General features: G+C 41.6%; 1 protein-coding gene across 1 annotated transcript in view; it reads right to left on the reverse strand.

Annotated features, from left to right (window-relative positions):
• Nucleotides 1–874: 874 nt before the first annotated feature.
• The window catches only part of mtr (5-methyltetrahydrofolate-homocysteine methyltransferase), a 75617-nt gene continuing 60366 nt past the window's right edge, over nucleotides 875–16125 (reverse strand). Inside the window, 6 exon segments of the mRNA XM_078229595.1 lie at nucleotides 875–2868; nucleotides 6732–6844; nucleotides 7201–7393; nucleotides 9679–9879; nucleotides 12561–12757; nucleotides 13882–14037. Of these exon segments, the coding sequence (XP_078085721.1) occupies nucleotides 2779–2868; nucleotides 6732–6844; nucleotides 7201–7393; nucleotides 9679–9879; nucleotides 12561–12757; nucleotides 13882–14037 (950 nt within the window). The 3' untranslated portion in view covers nucleotides 875–2778.

A 16125-nucleotide genomic window follows, 5' to 3' on the forward strand; every position in this document is an offset into this window, starting at 1 on the left:
AGAACTGGACACAGTACTCCAAATGTGGCCTAACCAGCGTTCTATACAGCTGCAACATCAGACTCCAGCTTTTATACTCTATACCCCGTCCTATAAAGGCAAACATACCATATGCCTTCTTCACCACCTTCTCCACGTATGCTACCACCTTCAAGGATTTGTGGACTTGCACACCTAGGTCCCTCTGTTTCTATACTCTTGATGGCTCTGCCATTTATTGTATAACTCCCCCCTACATCAGTTCTTCCAAAATGCATCACTACGCATTTATCTGGATTAAATTCCATCTGCCATTTCTCTGCCCAATTTTCCAGCCTAGCTATATCCTGCTGTATTGTCCGACAATGTTCATCGCTATCCGCAAGTCCAGCCATCTTCATGTCATCCGCAAACTTGCTGATAACACCAGTTACACCTTCTTCCAAATCATTTATATATATATATCACAAATAGCAGAGGTCCCAGTACTGAGCCCTGCGGAACACCACTGGTCACAGACCTCCAGCTGGAAAAAGACTCTTCGACTGTTACCCTCTGTCTCCTGTGGCCAAGCCAGTTCTCTACCCAGCTAGCCACCTCTCCTTGTATCCCATGAGCCTTCACCTTTTTAACCAACCTGCCATAAGAGACTTTGTCAAATGCCTTACTGAAATCCATATAGACGACATCCACGGCCCTTCCTTCGTCAACCGTTTTTGTCACTTCCTCAAAAAACTCTACCAAATTTGTAAGGCACGACCTCCCTCTTACAAAACCATGCTGTCTGTCACTAATGAGATTGTTCCGTTCTAAATGTTCCGTTCTAAATTCATTGTTCCGTTCTAAATTCATTGAGCAAAGACAGTGATACTTAGACATGATCAAAGTACAGGTTCAACTGAAATGTTACATTTTTATTGCAACTCTAAAGAGCACATTAAATGTAGTAAAATAAAATTTAAAATCCTCAGTTTGAGATTAAAGGCACAGGGTGTCCAATATTATAGTTTTTATAACCATCAACCGTTTTAAATATAATTTAGCAAACACTTCCTCCTACATGAAGCTGCAAATAAATTACCAATTTAATACACCAACTGAAGGTGCACCTAGATTTTAGTGGTCCGAATTAAATCAAGAATCCCCTTTAATATCAATGAAAAAAAGCACCTGGAGGGAGATCTTTTAGTAAAACATTTCGGACTTCCAATCAAAACTTGATTTAGACAAATATGTATGTATGTTGATACCTGATCCACATGTTACAACGAAATAAGGTAAATAACTGCTGCCACAGGGTGACATATTTATAATAAATTAAAGAAAATCCTGTTGACTAGTGTTTTTAATGTAAACCTAGCTTACACATAAATGCAACTTACAATCATATTCAACTTAAAATTTGCAATAGCCCTGTTTTGTGCTGCATAAAATGTTCACCTTTTATGCGGTGGCTCAGTGGGTGAATGCACTAAATATTTCTCTACTGGGCAGATCAGGGAGGTCTCAGCGTTTCCATCCGTTGTCTGTGCTGAACTAGCAGATTACGACCAGGGTAGCAGTGGCAAAAATAATAACTGACCTCAAGTTATTAACAGGACTACGGAAGGGAGAGAAGAAAAAACAAATCGGCCAGAGAGAACTCTACTTCCTAGCCCCAATGGAAAACAAGAGGATAAAGTAAAAACAGGATTGAGCTGGGGTAGATTGGGAGAATCTATTTCCACCAGTTGCAGAACCTAGGACGAGGGGGTACAATGAAGAAATTAGAGCCATGCCTCTCAGGCAAAACTCCGTTCACTACAGCACGATTGGAGAATGGGTGCTATCTCCAGCTATGGGTGAGGTCGGAGAATTCCAGCCTCCGTCTCAGTGCTGGTGACAATGAAACTTCTCATCGATGTCACAAAAGCCCATCTGATTCACCACTTTCCATTCAGAAAGGAAATCTGCTGTCCTTGCCTAGCCTGGCCTACATGTGACGCCAAGTGGCAATGTGGCTGACTCGTAACTGCCCTCTAAAATGGCCTCACAATCCACTCAGTCCAAAGGTAATTAAGCATAGGCAACAAATGCTGGCTTTGCCAGTGATGCCCAAATCCTATGAAAGAATAATGGGGAGAAAAGGAAGATGGGGAAGATAGTTGACCCTGTATCCCACCACTATGATGCCATGTGCTGCTGCATTAATATTTTGGACTTATGCAGCATTAATTTCTGTTATTGGTTGAGCATGAAGTATCTGTGTGATTTTTCTTTTACACAAAACCTAATTATTAACCTTCAGCTCTTTAAAAAAATATCCTAACTTAAAAACATATTGTTTTATTGCTTTATGCAGCATCTGCACAAATTGTAGCCAGATTAATTTTGAGGAAATCAGAAATTGGTGATAATTTAAAATCTTGTTTGCAAGTAAATTTAATATTGAATATGATGAACCATGTGTAATTGCTGACAGAGACTAAGTGACCTGGGAGTATACGTGGAATTGGAAGTATTGTCACTGGTGGGAATAACATGACCAGGGAGAACAAAGCCTAAAAGACAGAAAAAGCATCTTCTTAACACAGGCTGCTTAGTTCCATTTCTATTGAAATGTTATTATGATAACTGGCAAAAATCCCATTAAGCTCCGAACTACCATCGTATGAGTGTGATCCTGTTTTTCCAGAAGTGCAGCATTACTGTATGCATGACTACATGATTTCTGTAACGTGTAAAAATGCAGGAAGACTGGAAATGTTTTCAGTGCACAAGACCAATTTAACAGTACCTCAGTATAATGTCTTAAAACATTTAACAGTCAGTATCATATCCTAAAATGGGACCCAGCCATTTTTCAATATCTTCTACTCTCATCTGTTTTCTGGCTGCATAATCTTCAACCTGTAAATCAACATCACATTCGTATGAATTGCAAAATTCCAACAATCCATCATATCAACACAAATCATAGAATCACTACAGTGCAAAAGGAGGTTATTTACCGTAGCTAATCATCCTAACCTACACATCTTTGGACACTGAGGGGCAATTTAGCAGGGCCAATCCATCTAACCTACACATCTTTGGACTGTGGGAGGAAACCTGAGCATCCAGAGGAATGATGTGGAGATGCCGGCGTTGGACTGGGGTAAGCACAGTAAGAAGTCTCACAACACCAGGTTAAAGTCCAACAGGTTCATTTGGTAGCACAAGCCACAAGCTTTCGAAGCGCTGCTCCTTCATCAGGTGAAGGAGCAGCGCTCCGAAAGCTTGTGGCTTGTGCTACCAAATGAACCTGTTGGACTTTAACCTGGTGTTGAGAAACTTCTTACCATCCAGAGGAAACCCGTGCAGACACAGGGAGAATGTGCAAATTCCACACAGTCACCCAAGCTGGAATCAAACTCAGGTCCCTGGTGCTGTGAGGCAGCAGTGCTAACCACTATATCACCGGGATACAGGTAACTAGTTTGATTTAGACATTGATCTGGAAGTTCATTATTGCAAGCTTGTACAAGTGCATTAAAAAAAATCAGCTTAATAGTGTGATTCTACATTAAGTATATATTCAGCATTTTTTAAATGTAGAATCCAGGTTTTAAAAAATCCCTATATATAAAACAGAACTGTTTTATACAGACAGAATATAGTATTACAAACATTAAGTTTGACATTATAGCTTCATACAAATCCTTTTTTTGGCGAAGTTTCTTAGTTACTTTGGTTATATGTGTGTTAAATGAGATATGGTAAATGCATTAAAATAATCGTTTTTAATTTCTTCCCAATTTTCTCTTTTGAAGGATGGTAACAAAGCTAAATGGCAATTAATGATGTGTGAACTTTGATGGCAGGTATTCAACTGTAAGGGCCATTAGAACTGGGTTTGAATCTCTCCAACACCTACCGACATACTCGCAGCAGGTGTCTTTGAGTGGGGATTAAGAATCAGAGGCTGGGCCAATGCTCGCTCTGCTGCTGCCTCCTTCTTCAATGCAGGTGCAGTAAAGGCAATTGTAGCATTACTTTGTCCAGGCTGATATCAATAATGTTAGACAGCCTGGTGAGGGGACCTGACATTTTCCTTCTATGCACGTCTCAACTACTCAAATTCTTCAGTGAGGAACTTACTCTAGGATAGCTCAAGAACAGAATTCTTACTGACCCAACACTATAGATTTTACTTTTTTTCCGGTTCAATCAGGGGATGTGGGCGTTACTGGCTAGGGCAGCATTTTTTGCCCATCCCAAATTGCCCATAGAGTGATGGTGCTGAGCTGCCTTCTTGAACCGCTGCAGTCCTGTGGGGAAGTACATCCACAGTGCTGTTAGGGAGGGAGTTCCAGGATTTTGACCCAGTAACAGCGAAAGAATGGCAATTTCCAGGTCAGGCTGGTGAGTGGCTTAGAGGGGAACTTTCAGGTGGTGGGTGTTCCCATGTGTCTGTCATCCCATGATTGGTTTGGAGAGTGCTGTCTAAAGAGCCTTGTGAGTTTCTACAGTTTATCTTGTAGATAGTACACATGGTTGCCACTCTGCATCGGTGGTGGAGGGAGGGACGTTTTGTGGATAGGGTGCCAATCAAATGGGCTGCTTTGTCCTGCATGATGTTGAGTTTCTTGAATGTTGTTGGAGCTGCACTTACTCAAGCAAGTGCGGAGTATTCCATCACACTCCTGACTTGTGCCTTGTAGATAGTGGAATGCTTTGGGGGAGTCAGGTGAGGTACTTGCCACAGGATTCCTAGCACCTGACTTTCTGTTGTAGCCAAATTATTTATACAGTATTTAAACTTTATTTAGTTTCTGATTGATGGTAACTCCCAGCATGTTGATAGTGGCGGATTGAGCTGGTATTGCAATTGAATGTCATGGGGTGATGGTCATTACCCGGCATTTGCAAGGTATGGATGTTACTTGCCACTTGTCAGCCCAAGCCTGGATATTGTCCAGATCTTGCTGTATTTGGACATTGACTACTTCAGTATCTGAGGAGTTGTAAATGGTGCTGAGCACTGTGTAATCATAAACAAATATCCCCACTTCTGACTTAATGATAGAAAGAAGGGCATTGATGAAGCAGCTGGAGATGGTTGTGTCTAGGGCACTACCCTGAGGAATTACTAAAGTGCTCTCATGTGCCAAGTATGACTCCAACCAGCGGAGAGTTTTCACCCCCGATTGCCACTGACTCCAGTTTTGCTAGTGCTCCTTGATGCCAAACCCAGTCAAAGGCTGTCTTGGTGTCAAGGGCAGTTACTCTCACCTCACCTCTGGAGTTCAGCTTTTTTGTCCATGTTTGAACCAAGGCTGTAAAGAGATCAGGAGCTGAGTTGCCCTGGCCTAACCCAGACTGAGCATCAGTGAGCAGGTTATTGCTTTGCAAGTGATGCTTGATAGCACCATTGATGGCTGCTTCCATCACTTTACTGATGATTGAGAGCAGGCTGATGGGGTGGTAATTTGTCGGGTTGGATTTGTCTCATTTCTTGCGTACAGGACATACCTGGACAATTTTCCACATTGCCAGGTAGATGCCAGTGTTGTATCTGTACTGGAACAACTTGGCTAGGGATGCAGCAAGTTCTGGAGCACGTTTCCAGTACTATTGTCAAGATATTATCAGGGCCCATAGCCTTCACAGTATCCAACGCCTTCAGCCGTTTCTTGATATCACATTCACTGGTCTGAATCAAATTGGCTGAAGGCAGGCATCTATGGTGCTGGGGACCTTTGGAGGGGGCAATAATGGATCCTCCACTTGGCACTTCTGGTTGAACACTGCTTTGAATGCTTCAGTGTTATCTTCTGCAATGATGTGTTGGGCTCCTCAATCATTGAGGATGGAAATAACTGTGGAACCTCCTCCTCCAATGAATTGTCCACCACCATTCACGACTGCACATGGCAGGACTGCAGAGTTAGATCTGATCCATTGGTTATGGGATCATTTTGCTCTGCCTATCACTCGCTGCTTCTACCATTTAGCATACAAGTAGTGCTGTGCTGTAAATTGACACCTCAATTTTAGGTGTGGCTGTTGTTGTTCCTGGCATGTCCTCCTGCATTCTCTATTGATTGAACCCCTTTTGATGGTAATAATAGAGTGGAATATGTGAGGCCTTGAGGTTACAGATTGTGGTTGAGTACAATTCTGCTGCTGCTGAAGGCCCACAGTGTCTCATGGTTGCCTAGACTTAAGCTAGATTTGTTTGAAATGTATCCCATTTATAATGGTGATAGTGCCACGCAACACAATGGAGGGTATCCTCAATGTGAAGACGGGACTTTGTCTTTACAGGGACTGTGTGGTGGTCACTCCTACAAAAACCAGCATGGCCAGATACATCTGTGGCAGGCAGGGTGGTGAGGATGAGGTATCGCTTGTTGTTTCCCTTACCACCTCCCACAGTCCCAGTCTGGCAGCTACGCCCTTTAGGATCTTGCCAGCTTGGTCTGCTACGGTGCTAACGAGTAACCGGATGGACATTGATGTCTCCGTCCCAGAGTCCATTCTGTGTCCTTGCCACCCTCAGTACTGGAACAGCTTGGTTAGGGTGTACTGCAAGTTCTGGAGCACAAGTATTCAGTATTATTGCCAGAGTATTGTTAGGGCCCAGCTATATTTATATAACTTCAACAATTAGCCCCCAAAAATAATGAAAGCGGTGTGCCCAAGTTTGAGAGTTTTGCCCATCAATTTCCACAGATTAAGCTGATTTAGCTCGTTAAGCACATTTTCTGGATGCTTCATAAATTACCAACCTGTTCCTTAGTAATTTTACCAACAGCAAAATACATAGATTGTGGACTGGAAAAGTAAAGTCCCGAGACTGCAGCCGCTGGAATCATAGCCAAGGATTCAGTCAATGCAATTCCTGTGCAGAAAGTAAAAAGAAAGATCTTTTCACTCTCTGATGTCCATGAGGTGAGAAAGTTAAAAATTAAATTTTCACCACTTATTAATTTAAAGATGAAAGTACACAAATTTTCTCAAATGATTTAAGAACATGGTGTGGTTCCATTTATCCGATCCAGTTAAGGATACCAAATTGGCATAGATAAATGAACATTGCTGCAACTTCGGCCAAAGTTTCAAACTGAGCAAGCAGTTAAACAAGCACAGTGTGAACAAACTTACAACATAACTAGTGTTGTGGTGTTAACAATTCACAAACCCTCATATCAATTCCTGCTGAACAATATACCAAATGAAGACGTCACAAGTTATTACCTGTACTCTCCTCAATATTGGCGAGTTTCCACATTGTTATTTTTTCAGTGTGATCGGGTTGGCTTGGGTATCCTGCAGCTGGGCGAATTCCCACGTATTTGATTCTATGCATGTCAGCAGCACCCAGGCTCTCATCAGGGGAGTAACCCCAAAATTCCTTACGGACTCTTGCATGCATCTCTTCTGCAAAAGCCTTCAAAGTATGAAAAAAAGCATTAAAAAAATCTCTGGATCATAGTTTATAGTGTCCAAGCAGCAAGCCAAACTCTCAGGAATTGATTAAATTGAATGGCAATTTCTCAACACATTTATCACATGAACAACCTGACAATTGAGCAAAGCAACAAATTCTACTTCAGGGCTTTGTCCTGCCAGTTGACCATCAGTCTGTCTATAATATGCACTTATAGCCAAATCTCACTTATTATTTACACAGCGTTTGTAGCCACACTATTTAGATGGCTGGTCCAGATAAGATTATCAGAGTCATAGAGCAATACAGCATAGAAACAGGTGCTGAATCTGGGCAATTGTAACCCCCAGGATATTGATTGTGGGGGATTCAGTGATGGTAATGCCATTGAATATCAAGGGAAGATGGTCATCGTCCTAGTGCTTGTATGGCTTAATGTTACTTGTGGCTTCTTAGCTCAAGCCTGAATGTTGTCCAGGTCTTCCTGCTGAAATTCAACCAGCCTCAGGAGGAAAGGGAAATTAGAGTAGACTGAATTTTGTAAATTATCTGGTCTCAGTGGATTTTCTTATTATTTTAATAGTCATATCATAACTCACAAAACCTTTTTAAAGGAACAGTCTTCCTCGTGTCTTGTGATTTTTGTCGTGATGCTGCTTGTTTGCCAGCATTTTAACAACACATTTCAACATGACTGAGTATCATGTGATTGTAACTAAAAATACTTTGTCAATTGATTCCCATGAAAGGACACTTTGTTTAAAAGCTATATTTTCTCCATACATTTCCTGGTGGATTTTGGGTTTTACTGTAAAATATCATTGTGCGCATTAGCCTGCAACCTCTTACTAACTCACTGAAAAACGAAATTCTATAAACTGAATTTTAGAATTTTAATTTATGCCTTTCTAAAATTAACTTGTATAAACTGAACACATATTAGTAATTTGTTCAGAATAAACCACTCATGTTACACGGTGACAGTAATTTCAGATAGGAGATGACCCTTGGCCCATCTAGTCCCCCTGTCCCTGTTGCCAAGGGGCATCTCCAGGAACCCTGGATCCCATTTGTTGGCCAGAACCAGTAGGTAAACTGCATCTTTGAAACTGATTAGGATTTGTTTTGGTTTCAGCGCCCATGCCAGTAATCTGTTCCACACACTCACTAAACTTTGTCAAACAAAGTTATTCTGTATTCCCTGTCTTTAATTTGTATTTATGGCTCTTTGTATTCAAATTCTGTACATGACCGGAAAGCTCTTAGATCCGATTTGTCTAACCATTTAAACACTACCATCATAGCCTCTATTAGCCTTTTCTGAAGTTCTGGCTTCAAATATGTAACCCTTTGTGTACTCGGTCTAATAGCAGGATATATTTATGGAAATTGGGAGTTCACGCAGCCTCATCAGTAAGAGTTTTAAAATGATCACTCCGGATTTATAGGTTATACTCATTGCTTGTGTTTTAGCTGTAAGATAGTCCCAAGAGTAATTTCATCCAGTTAAGAACAAAGAACAATACTGCACGGGAACAGGCCCTTCGGCCCTCCAAGCCCGTGCCGCTCCCTGGTCCAAACTAGACCATTCTTTTGTATCCCTCCATTCCCACTCCGTTCATATGGCTATCTAGATAAGTCTTAAACGTTCCCAGTGTGTCCGCCTCCACCACCTTGCCTGGCAACGCATTCCAGGCCCCCACCACCGGGTGGTTTAACTTTGTGCAAACCACTTATCTTTGATTCTTTACATGCAATGAAACAACAACAGATAATGGTATATAGTTGTCCAGCACGGAAAAACTGAGGATCAGCAGGTTGTTTGAAATAGTCTAACTATCATCTGCTTAATTTTATTCTTTACCCAATAATGGACAGTACTGCTCAAATATAGCAGCAGGCAATGTTAATTATTAAAGAGAGATTTACGTCTGTGGCCAAAAGCACGCACTAATTATTGAAAGCCTATAGTATAGACTACGTTTGTAAAACTTTTCTGCATTTGGAAATTCTCTTCTTACACTGCACAAATTCGGGTTTTACCCACACTCGTTTTTAGTAGAGTTTCTCTTATTCATAGAGCCTGGACAATTAGCTAGGATCAAACCCAAGATTAAAATCTTAAATATGTATGTGAATTAACCTTTCAAAGAGAGAGGAAGGTCAATTGCTATTGCTAAAGTGACAAAACAACTATCAACTACAAATTATCAATATGACATTTGATTTGTAAATTGGATTGCAAAATCTGGTTAAATATTTGGTTGGTCAAATATTAGTCTCACTTCAGCTAGTCTGTCTGCCAAGGCTTTAACCATTATGCTGTTGTAGTCATCACCGTCCTCCTCATACTGTTTGCTCAGCAACTCAGCACCAAAGCACGCCACTGCAAACACACCGATGTAATCTGGCACGCCAGAGTCGCTGGGTGCTATGAAGTCGGAGATGCAGCAGTATCTCTCCGTGCTATTCGAGTCCTTATCAACCTGGAAAACATGAAAGTTGAAACAACTGTACTTATTGGCAGTCTACAAAGTTATGCTAATGGCCCACAGGGATATTTCTCTACAAGGAACAGCACAACCCTATCCTTCAACAATTATGGCGCTAGACAAATTAATCATTTACACAACAAACAGGATGCACTGAAAGCTATGCGTGTACCCATTACTGGAAGTAATGTGACAGTAGCAACACAACATTCATGTAATTTACTTCACCCTACCATTTCATTAATGTAAAAAACCCAAAATCTTCTATGTTTATCGCTTTCTACTTGCAAGCGTTCAGATTAAATTGCAATCACTTTAAGGCCTGGAGTTTCAGGCTGGCAAACCCTCAGAGAGGGTCAGAGCTGCCAGGTCCCAGAGGGGAGGACACTCCAAATCAGAAGGGGTAAAGGCCCTAAGTGGCTATTTAAGGGCTTTAATAGGGGCAAGGACAGGCTTCCTACGCGCCCACCAGGAAATTGCATCTGGGTCTGGGCAGGTCTGAGGCTGGGGTGGAGGAGAACAGTATAACATTCTGGCCTAAATTTCTTTTCCTCCCATAAAATCAAAAAGATGGCAGTACTCAATGCTTTGTGTGAATTTACTTCTTCAGATCTCCACTTCATACCAAAGTCTCTAACCGTAAGAATCTATCACATCTAAGATAGTACTTAATGATCTCAGTGAAAATGCCCCTGGGAAGCAAAGACCATAACTTCAATGAATTTTACATTCAGTTTGAAACTATGATTTAAACCTAAATAAGGGCAATTATGAGGGCATGAAAGCTGAGCTGGCTAAAATGAATTGGAAAATTAGGTCAAGGGATAAGTCAATAGAGATGCAAACATTTAAGGGGATATTTCAGAATGCACAAAATAGATACATTCCAACAAGTAAGAAAAAGTCCAAGAGATGGACCCACCATCCATGGTTAACTAGAAAGGTGAAAGAAAAAGCATACAATTGTGGCAGGACAGAAGACTGAGCAGAATATAAGGAATAGCAAAGGAAGACTAAAAGATTAATAAGAAGGGAAAAATTAGAGGATGGGAGAGATGCCAGAAATAAACAAAACAGATAGTAAGAGTTTTGATAAATATCTTAAAAAGAAAAGAGTGAGCGGTGATGACTACAAAGTGAGCATTGATCCTATAGAAAGTGAGTCTGGAGAATTGATCATGGATAAAAAAGGAGATGGCAGATTAATTGAACAGGGATTTTACATCAGTCTTCACTATAAAGGATACAAGTATCATGCTATAAACCAGGAAATGGAAAGGAAGAACTCAGGAAAATTATACTAGGAAGTGGTACTGAGTAAATTGTTGGCTGACAAGTCTTGATGGAGGACATGTCCTTTTGTGGGAGAGTCTAAAACTATGGGTTATTGTTCAAAAATAAGGGGTCGCCCATTTAAAATAGAGGTGAGGAGAAATTATTTCTTTCAGGGGGTTGTGAGTCTTTGAAACTCTCATCCTGAAAAGGGGGTGGAAGCAGAATCTTGGAATATTTTTAAGGCAAATGTGGATAGATTCTTGGTAAGCAATGAGTTTATAGGTTATCGGGAGTAGGTGGGATGCAGATTTGTGGTTACTATCAGATCAGCTATGATAGAATCCCTGCAGTGCAGAAAGAGGCCATCATGCCCATCGAGTCTGCACCAACTCGCTGAAAGAACATTCCACCCAGGCTCTCCCCGCCGCCCTATCCCTGCAATCTCACACATGTAACATGGCTTATCCACCTAGCCTACACGTCTTTGGACACTAAGGGGCAATTTATCATAGCCAATCAAATGGTGGAGCAGGCTCAAGGGGCTGAATGGCCTAATCCTGCTTCTTGTTCGTGTGTTCACATCCTCATTTCAGACGCCCCAACAACATGCTATCATGCCATCTAATGATACAGTAGCCAATGTTTAAGCTTCACTGTTCAGTGGGGGCAAGAATCTGTTGCATGCCCTTCCGTCCCCCACTAACCACAGGAAACAGGGCATGATCTGGGGAAACCCACAGAGAAGAAACTGGTTGTGTAGAAGACAACTGTCCCGGGGAACAAAACATATACCATTTATTAGGATTTAAAAATCCAAATATATTGGAACCTTGAATAGAACTGTTAACCCGAAATTATAGATCTAACATTTCAAAAACATGAAGTGAGATACCAGCTAATCGCTTTTTTGCTGGCAATTTTCTCACCTCTGAAAGTTCTGTACTCTTGCTGGGATATGGGTGTTCTGCAATACATCATCCAACTACCATAAACATGTCTAGACAATGTGTGCTGACAAGATTATTCAGCTGCGAAAGGGAGCAGAACTGAATTCAATCGTACCCTTGCATGTTTTATTTGGACAGGAAAGTGGGGTTGAGGTAGATGATCAGCCATGATTGCATTGAATGGCAGAACAGGCACTCAGGGATGAATGACCTACACTTGCTGCTATTCCTTCTGTTCTTACGCTTACAGCAGGTACTGGACAGTGATTAGGTGGGAACCATTTCTGATCTTTTCCTTCCCTAACCAGTGACCCAGATTAACTAACGGAGACAGGCAAGGGATCACCCAAGATCTACCTGGTTTGCATGCATTAGTATCACACTGGCCAGTGCATTTACCAACCGAGAAACCGAAGGAGCTAAATATCTTTAACTGACAAAGAAAAGTTGTACCTGCTGCCGTAAACCATGAAATTTAGCCACTGGTTCATCAGTGTGGGGGAACATATCGTCTGCAAACAAGTATATGTCATCCCCAACACTTTGAGCAGGCCAGAACCCTATAATTCCTCTGGCTGTTAATCTCTTCTCTTCAATCAGTGTGTTCAGCAGCTTCTGCGCATCTTGAAAAACCTTCTTGGCTTCTTCACCTACAGGTTAATTAACAGGGTTATGCCTATTACTTTTATATTCATTCAAGCAATGTGGGATTCGTTGGCTAGGCCAACATTTACTGCCCACCCCTAACTGCCCAGGAGAAGGTGGTGTGGAGCTGCCTTCTTGAACTATTGCAGTCCAAATGGTGGTAGGTATACCCATTGTGCTGTTAGAGAGGATTTTGACCCAACAACAGTGAAGGAGCAGTGATATATTCCCAGTCAGGATGGTGAGTGACTTTGAGGAGAATTTCCAGGTGGTGGTATTCCCATGTATCTTCTATGTGGGTTTGGAAGGTGCTGTCTGAGGAGCCTTGGTGAGTTCCTGCAGTGCATTTGGTTCCTGCATCTGTCCTGCATCCAGTGGGACAGGACGTCCTCAGGAATGGTGATGCCTTGGACATTGCCTGTAAGGTATGATTAAGTGAGGATGACTATGTTAGACTGTTGTTGACTAGTCTGAGGGACAGCTCTGCCAATTTTGGCTGAGTTTGTCGTTGTCATATTCGGTGCCTTGGACAATGCTGGGTGGTCCATCCGGTTTTAAACTTTTAATGGTTTGATACAACGAAGTGGTTTACTAAGCCATTTCAGAGTCAACTATATTGCCGTAGGTCTGGAGTCACATGTAGACCAGACCAGGTAAGGATGGCAGATTACCTTCCCTAAAGGGCATTAGTGAACCAGATGAGTTTTTACAAGCATTGACAATGGTTTCATGGTCATCATTAGACTTCTAATTCCAGATTTTTTTAATTGAGTTCAAATTCCACCAGGGTGCCCAGAACAATATTCTGGTTCTCTGGATTACTAGTCCAATGACTAGTAATCCCAAGGGTAGGACATTGAGATCAAGTAATGTTTATTGCACTTTCTCTAGTCAGTGCATAGCAACTTCTGGTCTACACTTCAGATGTTCAATGGATGCATAGAACAACAGATGGAAATTAATTTTCATGTTATTTACAAAGATTAGGACAGCATTGCCAAGTCTGTTGATGGCATCTTAAAATCACAACCATAACAGAGGAATGGCAGCTAAAGGTAAAGAAAAAATAGAATGGAATTTTAATATTAAGCCTTAATTAATTTGGAAAAGTAGTTTTATTGGCACTAACCAACTGTCTTGTCTTTAAAGATTTTAGGATATCCACGATTTGGATATTTTCCCTTCAGCTGCCAAACATCAAAGAAAGGCTTCCAATCAATGTAGCTCAGCAGTCTCTTCAGGTCATAATCTAGAAAGGATTGGGTCCCAATCAAAGTTGGCTTCACTGTAAAAGAAGGAGATAGTTCTGATCACTGCATTGAACAGAAACTGCTGTGCTAAGCTTTTTAAAATTATTTTTCCCTGTGTATTAATTGTCCTTTGTGTCAGAACCATCAAGATCATTCACGTCATGGTAGCTGCCAAGTCAAATACATTTATCCAGTTTATTTATGTTAAGCCACCGTAAATCTGTTATGTCTCTGTAACCATATTAAAACTACACAGCAGCCTTGCTTTATACACACAATTGACTGGCCAGCACTGTGGTAGAGAGAGGATGTCAGATCCTTTGTAAATACTCAGACAGCTTCAAATCTTGGCTTTAGTCATGGGACCAGAGGGCAGAAAGAGGGAATAATAAAGGAGAGGTTGGAGAAATGTAGCTTTTTACTATTTAGAGGGCAGGAAAATCCAAAATCAGTGTCCTTTTAGACCTCTTGTTTGCCAATTAGCGGGGCACTGACAAAGGAGTGCCAGAACGCAAAGTGAATAATTGTGTGCAGGAATGGGAAAGAGGGACTAGGTTAATGCTCCTACACTGGCAGGTGTCGAGTTAAATCCAGTAGATGGTCTGTCTACTGCCTTCCCGCCCACCCCTGCCCCCACCATAGGCTCCCCCTGATGCTTTAGCCGGAGGGGGAAATCCGGTGGATCGTATAATTCAGTCCAAGGGGTCATTTTAAAAAGCAAACACAAGTGAGGAGAGTAAAAGTCCCAATGCACAAAATTGAAAACCATATTTAAAGGCAGTCGGGTAAGAAAGTGAGATAGAGCAAAATAACTTTCAAAAAATAACGTAATTTTATTTGCAATGCCCATGCAACACAAATTCCAAAAAAAATATTTGAACAGACAAGCTCTTTCAAGTTAGAGAGCATGATGAATAGGGGCAATTTTTGTGTGTTACTTTCTTCATTTTCTGCTGATGGATGAGGTTTCCTGTTCCCACATCCCCAGCTATGGTGGACTGAACTGGCTACAACACATTGCCTTTGACCCTGAACGACTCTTCCACTATTTCCACTGCCTCTTGGCGAGGTATTTCTGGGTTTCTGTGATACCTTTCACAGACTGTGCTGATGTGAATGCAGTTTCTGTATTAGAGAACCAAAAGATTGTACCACTAAAAATTCCAATGTTTATTCTAGTTAACAAAATATTTGAAACGTCTTGTACCAATAGCACTCAGTTCATTTCCCACAAATCATAAATTAACTGAGCCTATTGAGAGAAGTCTTCCCTCTGAAATTTTGGTTCTCATTATTAGTCTGATATTTTAACCTTAGGAATCCATACATTAGATCCTATTGCAGGCTGCCATCCTCCATTATAAATTAGCCTAAATCTTCCAGTCTCCAGATTGTCAGAGACGGGATGTATCCGAGAAAATGCACTAAGCGACCCTTGGAAGTCCCAGTGCACTGACTCTGTGGGAATTGTCCTGGAAATCTGCAATTCTAACGGGCAATTTCCTGCTCCCCATGACCTTCCTAAAAATACTCCAACTCTGAATTAGAGTCGGAGATATTGGACGGATTTGACTAACCTGAATAGTTACCCAGGAAATGGTAGACAGGAAGATTCTAGTCTGACTCCTGGGTAACTATATAGTGTGACACCCCCCATTCCACACTCCTGCCATTCCCCACCCCCCCCCCACACTCCCTAACCCAACCTAACTCCCATCCCTTCTGGACTGACCTGACCATTCCCCATTACCCGACTCCTCCCAGGACCCTCCTGACCCTAGGCCCCACTAAGCAACTCCCCTTCCAACCCTCCGGCCTAACTTCATGTATTTGAATAGAAAACAAAAGGACCAATTTAACCTGGAAGATACCTACATGGTTGCTCATGGTACAATTCTGGAAAAAGGATCTTGTGCCTTTCCTTAGAAATAATGTGAAGGGATGAAAACAAATATAAATGAAAACTCACATTAAAAATACCTTTGAAAATAAGTTCTACATTTAGGGGCCGATTTTACCAAATCGGGACTAAGTGCCGGGTGCGGCCGTAAATCAAACCCGCGCCTGGCAGCTGCGCTCCAGCGCCCCGATATGCCTTTTTTCGGCGTGGGTCTAGTGGGCGG

Source organism: Mustelus asterias, chromosome 15, assembly GCF_964213995.1.
Source record: "Mustelus asterias chromosome 15, sMusAst1.hap1.1, whole genome shotgun sequence".
Classification (NCBI taxonomy): domain Eukaryota; kingdom Metazoa; phylum Chordata; class Chondrichthyes; order Carcharhiniformes; family Triakidae; genus Mustelus; species Mustelus asterias.